The sequence below is a fragment of the Morone saxatilis genome, unplaced genomic scaffold (assembly GCF_004916995.1).
Source record: "Morone saxatilis isolate NCDOM2014 unplaced genomic scaffold, NCSU_SB_2.0 Contig3, whole genome shotgun sequence".
Taxonomy (NCBI): Eukaryota; Metazoa; Chordata; class Actinopteri; family Moronidae; genus Morone; species Morone saxatilis.
This window is the reverse complement of record NW_023339873.1, coordinates 1,854,096-1,863,155: the sequence shown is the minus strand read 5'-3', so window position 1 is coordinate 1,863,155 and position 9,060 is coordinate 1,854,096. Positions and strand designations below refer to the sequence as shown.

At 42.6% G+C, this 9,060-nt stretch overlaps 1 protein-coding gene across 1 annotated transcript in view; it reads right to left on the bottom strand.

Annotated features, from left to right (window-relative positions):
* The window catches only part of LOC118336871 (nesprin-2-like), a gene marked incomplete at its 5' end in the record, with an annotated part of 24,689 nt that extends 16,265 nt beyond the window's left edge, over positions 1-8,424 (bottom strand). The window contains 7 exon segments of the mRNA XM_035673630.1: positions 1-261; positions 372-566; positions 668-805; positions 2,622-2,804; positions 4,668-4,818; positions 4,944-5,131; positions 8,262-8,424. Of these exon segments, the coding sequence (XP_035529523.1) occupies positions 1-261; positions 372-566; positions 668-805; positions 2,622-2,804; positions 4,668-4,818; positions 4,944-5,131; positions 8,262-8,424 (1,279 nt within the window).
* Positions 8,425-9,060: the final 636 nt, after the last annotated feature.

Here is a 9,060-nt window from a genome sequence, read left to right as displayed (position 1 = left end):
TCCCCCTACGTCGACCGTGTGGTCCCACTCCAGCGGGATGGAGTCCACGCTGACGGGGGTCTCTCGCCCCGACCGCTCCAGAGGTGGTGCCAGAAGGTGACACATGGCCTGTCGTCCGGCTGAGACTCCACCTACCGCTGGAACCTCCTCCTCTTCCTCCTCCTTCTTCCTTGCCCCCCTCCAGGAAGTCCCATTGGTCAGATCAGTTGAGTCGTCCAGGTCTGTATCCCGGTCCGACAGATCCCTCTCCTCCTCCAGGACCTTGAAGAAATTTTCAGAAAGAAGAAATTAAGCAACGAAAGCTAACGTAGTGTGGTGTAATAATGTGTAAATAGACTGTGAAAGAAGTCAGCTGTGAGCTGTGAGCTGACCGGGCGTCTGTTGACCAGACGGTGGTGGAAGCGAGCCACTCTGCCGAACACCTCCTGGCAGTAGGAGTGCAGCTCCTCCAGCTCGTCCTCAATGAGCACGGCGTCCAGTGGAGCGCTCTTCTGGATCAGGTTCTCCCCAAACACGATCAGGGCATCGATCTTGTTGGTGTTCAGGGTGATTTCCTGCTGGAAGCCCTGGAGAGAGACATTTTGGTTACGATGTTTAACGAAGGTGTGAGAATGAGCACTGGATGTTGCAGGTAAACAGTTGTTAGTGTCAGTGGGAGCAGACTTACGTTCAGCTGCCTCATCTTGTCATCGACGTCGCTCTCGGAGAAGTGCTCCACGTTGGTGAGCTGGAGGTCCATCTCTGTCAGCCAGACCAGGATCCCTTCACGGGTCCCCTCAAAGTCTTCTCTCTGAGAGGTAAAGTGCTGCAGAAGCACAAAGCAGAGGACGGGCATCTTTATTTAAGAGCAGTGTAGATACCCACAGTGGTCTTAAGTCTGAGTATAACATATACAGAATATTGGTATTTGTGGTCCATTATTTATTCCATCTGTGAACTCTATTATGGTCATGAAGACGAGATTATCAAAGGAACAAGTCAGGCTGACGTGAAGAGATATTTAAATCCAAAATATAAGATTCCTTTAACAATGGACGGACCTTGTTGATATCTGCAAATAAATCACTGCCATACGTGCAGTGTTGGGCTCGTCACTCCAACAATGTAATTTATGACTCATTATTCAGCAATTAGTTACACTACTGGTTACTTTTCAGCTACTGCTCACAAAATTGGTAAGAGACAGAGAGTAAAACATTTCATCCACCACACTCCATTAGATCTTTGTTGCTTGCTGCCTGCAGCTGCTTACAGTTAAAATCCAGCTTTGTTTGTTAAAATCAAAATAATGAAAATATTTCCAGCTGCCGATTGTTAGTGTTTCTGTCTTCCAAGCTACTGTCCTGCTTGTTGACATGCACGATTACAAAAATGAATCCAGGGGTGTGATTGGAGGGGTGACACAAAAAGTAAAGTTTAGACTAGTTATTTTTTGGGGCGATGAATATTATTACTGAAATTTTATTACTATTTTTTAATATTTACTAATTTTATTTGATTAAACAGGTCTCAGAATTAAATGCGTTTTGCAACAATCGAATCACCTTGGATTTTTGATTTATTGATTTGTTTGTAGTATGATGATCCTTAACTCTGTAAAATAACATTTCTCAGCAGTAAAAATGAATCTCACTCAGTGAAACTTCAGTAGGCTGATGGGCAAAGACTGGATGGAAACCAGTCAAACCCTCAAATTTCAGGTATATAGCGACCATAAGAGCTATGATAGACCTATACTGTATATCCATAGCCCTATCTTATATCTACCTTATCTCATCTTATTTTATTATAAATGCAAAAACTGTTCTTCTGTCTTAAACCACTGAAAATCAGATAAATAAGAAAGGTGTGTAGAGCAAAATGATGTATGAATAGAAAGAATCATATCTCCATTAAATATGAGTTTTGAGCCCTTCTCCCTGTCATCTTCACTCCACTATGAGCACAAACGAGTGAGTGAGAGGTTTTGAGAGGCATACCCTTAGGAGAACTAGAACGAGCCACAGGAACCTGATTGTTTTCGCAGAATATCTGTCTCATGTTCTACCGTCAGGATATAGTGAAAGTTTCTGCAAATATGACAAAGTTATTTTTAGAAAAGTTACCTACTGCAGCTTTAAACTGGACTATTGCATTTCACTGAACGCCTCTGACACACTGCGTTCTGCACTGTTGAACCTGGTCTGCTGATGTGAACATGGCTTACAGCGGCTGGGGTCAACCAGCACCAATCAGCCGAGTTTTTTGATTACATGAAATCTTTATAAAGCAACATAAACTTCATCTATCTGCTCTGCGCCACATGCTGCAATGAAAACAGCTTCCCGCCAACGTGACACCCCGTGCCTCGTCACCGTCTAGGAGGTGACCTAAATCCTGACAACTTATCTGAGAGTGGGTAGATCCTACACAGATCAGCTGGGGAGGGTTTGATACACGCTGATGTTTGCTTTCTGATTGTTGTCTTACCCTTATAAAAGCAGCATTTATTTCTGCTGTGATGTACGTAGTTTCAATCTCTTGCTGCTATTTGAGGAAGTTTCCTAACACAGTTCTAAATATTCTTCATGAGTTTATTGGCTGAGTGCGATTTAACGTCTTGAATGAGCTCCCCGTCTCACCTTGAGTCTGCGGAGAACCGCGGCCACCCTCCTCTGCAGGCTGTCCCATCTTTGGTTCCCCTCGTGGACCATGACTTTGAGCTTGCTGGCGGCATCGGTCCGGTTCTCCCGGGCCAGGCGGCGATACTGTTTGTTGACCAGCTCCAGCTGAGTCAAGCGCTCGTGAACCTGCCGCTGGAACGCCTGGAGAGGAGAACAGAGAGGAAGAAATATGAGCACAAACGAGTGAGTGAGAGGTTTTGAGAGGTAATAAGGCTCATTCCCAGAGTCCTAGAGCATCTGTATTTGCCGCCCTGGGAATGAAACTCAACAATCGACTATTTCTTGGCTCTAATTGGTTGTTTTTGTTCGGGCCGGGTGGATTTTTCCAAATACCCTTAGGAGAACTAGAACGAGCCACAGGAACCTGATTTTTTTCGCAGATTATTTGTCTCATGTTCTACCGTCACGATATAGTGAAAGTTTCTGCAAATATGACAAAAAAAGTTATTTTTAGAAAAGTTACCTACTGCAGCTTTAAACTGGAATATTGCATTTCATAAAGAGTCAGTGTTGTAATCTTGTATGTTGCATGTATTTATGGTCACTATCTTTCCCTTTAAAAGTATATGTCCATAAAGAGTGAATTAAAAGTGTGCAGACTTGGGAAGTCACCTCATCATGATGAAATCCCACACTTCCCAACTTTTGCAGAATCAAGCACACCACTGTATTTCACTGTATTTATTTACATTCAAATTGTGATTCAAAATATGTATCATAGTTTAAATGATGACTCACACCTTTAAAACCACTGCAATGCAGATTATGAACTCAAAAAGCCAAAGGATAACCAAAGGCTATGATGATCAAGGGCCAAGCCTGGATTTTTTTGGAAGGGGGGATGGATGAATGGATGGATAAAATCACATGCTCTCTCTGTCAAACATTTAAATAAGGTCAATATACAGTGTGACAAGTTGAAACTGCCGCTACCAGCTGCTCAGGAGGATTAACAACCTTTTCCTGTCAGTTTATGGATTTGAACCTTCATCCTCCTGCTGATTCCAACGATTACGCTCCTATAGCGTCCATTACATGACATTGACAGTCAGTATATAGGTCAGCGGTCCTCCACAGGACGATCTACACCATCTAGACCGCACTGGATCCCTGTTGCCGTGGAGATGAGGGCTCTTCGGCATAGTCCAGATTACCAGACGCTAATCTGTGTTTCTAATCCAGATTGACACATCAAAGGTTACCTCTGTGTCTCAGCACAAACAGGACACCTGAACCTAACCCTGCAGTCAAACTGGCACTAATAGTGGATGAGGTGAGTATTTGATTGCTGTAGAAGGCTCATTGCTGAAACCCAGCTTCACCCCCCAGAGCAAAGATTGCAGGAAGGAGTGTGTTCAGATAAGACCTGGGGTGTCGGATGATTAACCCTGTAACAGTGGTAACTGCATTAATGTTTATTTACCCGTTTAATGCACTCTTTTTTTACTCACTTGGTTTACGCTCTAGTTTCCTGACAAAGGTTTTGCTTTTTAGCTATCGCCCATTGTTGTGTATAGAATCCGCCAAAATAACTATAACTGTATGTTCTTTAATTTGCTTTTATGTGCCATTTCTTATTACATTTTTCTCAATTCCTTCTCCAACAATGCCTATGGATGGAGGTTGTTTAGCCTTTGGTCCAGAGCAAGTTGTTACAGCTAGTCATTAGTTCATTAGATTTGCAAAACATCATTGTGTACACAAGAAAATCTCAATCTAATGCAGCAGTTTGAGTTTGTCATTACATTTCAAATTCATGCTCTCCAGAAGATTAATCTCTTAGATTAAGGACAGTGCCACCCCCAGTCCAAAAAATGAAATTTACAATCATTTTACCAATTAGATAAAATCTTTTAGAATACCTAACCACCGCCTGAGAGACATACGACTGATCTTCCTGTTAACTTGGGGTCTGTCTTGCCCTTTAGTCCTCTGTTTCTGGTACTTGCCAAAGTAAAAGAAGATTAAAAGAAACAAAAAAGAGAGAAAGTTTTGTCAGCTGACCTCGAACTTCTTGAGCTCCTCTTTGGCGCTAGTGTAGAGGACATCGGCGGAGTCCGGGTTCGCTGCTGTGAGCTCAGCTGTCTTCAGCCAGTCTTCGAAGCGAGAGTAGTCGTCCTGGAACTTGCACCAGAGACGCCACGTCTCCTCAATCCTGAAAACAATGTGATGAGCTAAACCTGAGCAGTACCAGTACTTATTACAAAATGACGGTGTTATAGAAATAAAAAATAAACATAGATTTATTTTAAGTATTAAATACACAGTCTGTGACCACACCTCATCCTCCTCTCCATTGACATGGCGCAGATGTTTCTCCAGCGTCGGTCCAGGCTGCGGGTGGTCTGCTGGATCGAGTCGTTCTCGGAGTCGCTGCCGCAGGCGTCGGCATCGTGGAGCAGGACGTCGCAAAGCGTCAGCACAGACGCCACGCTCTCCGTGTGCTGCTCAATATCTCGCTGCAAATCCTGCAGGTCAAACAACAAAGAAACATCTCAGTCACATCTTATATGAAACAGTCACATGAACTCCATGCACCTCATTTATACATCAACATGCTTGGAGGAAGATCAAGTCTCACATTTTAAGGTTTCTTGGTATGGTCCTTTTGAGTTAAAACATTTTCCGTTGGCCAATTAAACTACTCAAATACTCCAGAGCAAACACTCCAGACTTTAACCGACACATATTTGTTCATCAAGACCATCAAGAGTGGAATTAAAATAGGAAAAAACTGTTCCCCGATTACCACAGGAGCTCCCAACGTAAACAATAATTTCTGAGAGAAATAAAAGCATCGTCAGCAAAGTCATAATTATTATTATATCGGGCTTATCGGTCTGATTCCTTGACGGTTCCCTTTCTGAATTCTAATCGGTTCTTTGTCTCCACCATCACTCAACTACATAACTGCCAGAAAAACATGTTGGCACTGATAAAAGGAACTGATAATCTCAATGATTCCAATGGATCGGACAATGTGGAACCAGTTCTCAACTGGAACCGCTTCTCGATTCCCATATCCAGAGGTCTGTGGGGTAAGGCGGAGGGCTTTTTGGTGTGCGTGTGTCAGCGCGAAGCTCCCCCTGAAGCCTGACAGCACTTTTGTCGGCTCTTGTTTGTTTAAAGTTACCACTTTCTGGGTTGCCATGGTGACAGCTGAAAGCTTAAAGAGCCCATCCACACGGGAGTCATTTTAGCCGTCCCTTATCCACTAATGGTGAGAGCTTAAGCCTTTTTTAAGGAACCTTCTTTTCTTCCTCACTTTTACCAACTCACTCCTGCTTCTTTTTTCTGCCTGTCTGTCATCTGTCTCCTCCTCGCTTCCATGAACCACTTCTGTGTCCAGACCGGTTCCTGTCCAAACTCAGACAGGCTGCTCAAGTCCAATTTGTTTAACAGAGGAGGACTTTTTCTTTTTTACTTCTGTCACTCCCCATTTCAAATCATATTTATAAGCCCCAATTTATAACAGAAATTATCTCTGGCACTTTTTATATAGAGCAGGGCTAGACTGTACTCTTTATAATGTTATTATTATTGCAAATATTTCGAAAGTATTTTCAGATGATAGAAAATTATTAGCAAGAGATTATCAGTGTCTAAAAAAATGAGTACAGGTCAGCCTCCTCCATTAACATTCACAAAATCCATCATAAAACTATACTACTACTACTAAATACAATACAAACTCTCCTGTGTGTATTAGCAGCACCAACTGGTTTTGTAAAAACGAAGTTCACATGCAGCCATTTCACAACTGTCAATCAAGAGCTATGTAAAGCACTCTGCCTGACATGTTTTGCCAGAGAAGAGCACTTTCAAACTTTAGAAAATGTTGAGCGTCTCAGAAAAGCAGTGACTCTGGGCAACCAGTCGGTGGGGATGCAGAGACTGTGGAGAAACCATGTCCACACTAGCTGTCGTGTTTGAGATGTAAGTATTCTTATATAATGCAGTGTCTGTACCACAAAGCTGTTCAGACCAAGTGTGAAAGCACTGGTTTATGGGGTAGCGTTTACAGGAATTATTGCCGACGTCATCTTGTTTCGTTTTTTGGTCAGAAGTGGCAGTTCCACAGCTACTGCTTGTTACATATTAGGATAAATAATCTAAATATTGTGGCCTCAGTTTATCATTCTTAAGGTCCTTTCACATAGAACGGCAGAAGAAGCTTTCATCTGAGCTTGAGAGATGTTCTTGTTGATATGCCGCTGTTGACTTTTGCAAATTCATCCATTTCACTTCCATCCTGTGTACACATTTTGCTTTCATAAGGTAGTTACTTCTTAAAAGATCTAATTCATCTTTATTCATCGTCTGTCTGAAAATGTCTCTGTCTGACCCTTTCCATCCATCCACTTCCTCTCACACTGGCAACCCTTTCTCCTTTTAGGAAAGTAGCAGTACAGCAGACTACAAATGGACTAACAGAATAAAATCCATTTCCTTTCTTCGGAGCGCCAGCTGAGGTGCGGCTCTCGGTGCATTTACCCTCTCTCAGAACAGAGTGGCAGCTTCCTCCTTTACAAACACCCCCTTTCCCACAGCTTGCTGAGATTTTACTTTGCAGCACACATTACTCTACTCTTGTGTTATTATGCTGTGGACCACTACGGGGTGGCTGTAACATAAAGGGTTTAAAAGCAGGCGTGCGTCACTAGTGTATGAGTAAGGTACTACCTACCCTAAAATTCCCTCAAAGTGCCCTGCAGGGTCTGTTCTCAAAGTGGGGTGTCCATTCTGCTCTGTGCCAACACAGAACAGCTTTTACCTGTCCGAGCTCAGTGGTTATATGGAGGTGTGAGGTGGGAGGAGCCACTGGTTTCATTTTCACCACTGTGAATTACACTTAAAAGTTTTGTTTTACCCTTGTAGTTCCTCCACATATAAACATGGGAGTCTCCTGTTATTTATGTAATTATGTCACCTTTGTTCTCAACCTGTGCTGTCAGTTTGGTTTGAAGAAAAGCTCTTAATAGCTGTAAAACTAATAATCATTAGGGTGCTTGATGTCAGACAATAAGACTTTTAATCTTTTCTTTTCTTGCAGCGCTGCCAGGCGGGAACGCTGCACTGGAGCTAGCTAGCATGTTTTGACTCGCAATGACGCCTGATATTAGCAACCTTGTATACTGCAATTGTACTTTGGTAAATTAAAGTGGTTCAGAATTTGTATGAGGTGGCAATAAAAGCCAATTCATTTTACATCTTTCATCCTTGCTAAAGGGCAGCCCCGCACAGGACAGGTGTACGTTAGTAGGTTGACTTAACTGAAATTCACCTTGGTATGTACACAGGTTTGAACCTTTGACTTTTGTTCAAAGAATCTGAATATTCTAACACAGTTGTTCAGCTTATGTACCAATGATTCAATCAGTAGACTTTCATGTCCATCTAAACCTCTGTGCCCAACTGTCTGTCTCCTGTCATTGTCTATGCATGAACTGAGGAGTTTTACATTCTGAAAAAACTCTATTGAAACGCAGAAAGCTGCACTTCTTGTTTATTAGACCGGTTTAAAACTTCATACACACTTTCATGGTTGACTAATATGCTGCTCGAACATCTCATTAAAAGCATCCCGTCTTCACCCACCTGCTGCTCAGCCAGTTTCCTCTGGATCTCGTCGCTGTGGCAGACGCTGTAGACCACCGGCTTGGCCAGCTCCGCCTCGATACGAGACAACCATGTTCGCAGGTTGCTCATGTTCTTATCCAGCTGCTGCACCGTCACCAGGGTCTCCTTCAGCTTCCTCACCCTGCAGGGAGAAAAAGGTCACGTTAGCGAAGGTGTCGCAGAGTTTCGCCTGATATGTCTACTTCTTCTGAGTCCTAGAGCTCCACTGTTGTCAAAAACTATTAAAACACATCAGTGAGCCTCACTGTTGCACTGGGTGACATCTTCCTGCATTACCATGAACACACACTTTAGTTTATTTTGACTCAATCTCATGCCACCCCCTGGCAGTGGTGGATTAATCCGCCACTAAAAATAGTCACCAACAAATGCATTATTTCCTCCTGTTTGCATGATAAAAACTACAGTGAGATACAGTGAAATTACTGAACCTGAAAAAATTAAACTATATTTGGGAGCAGTTTTTAAAGATGTATCCTCAGTAGGAACCACAATTTGAGTGCGAACTAACACATAATTATTCCTTGAAACCCTAAAATGCTGTAGTGCATATAAGCATTCAGATTACTTCTTCACCAAATGGCATCCCTGTCTGACGAATATACCTTCAGATTATGGATAATTATGGCTGTCCCCTACATCCCAAAATCTGAATACAGTTTAGTTAAGGTTCAATCTGTACGATTTATCCAAGAACCTGTTTATCTTTACAATGCTGTCTCATTATTTTTCAAACTTACACTGTTCAGCAAGATTG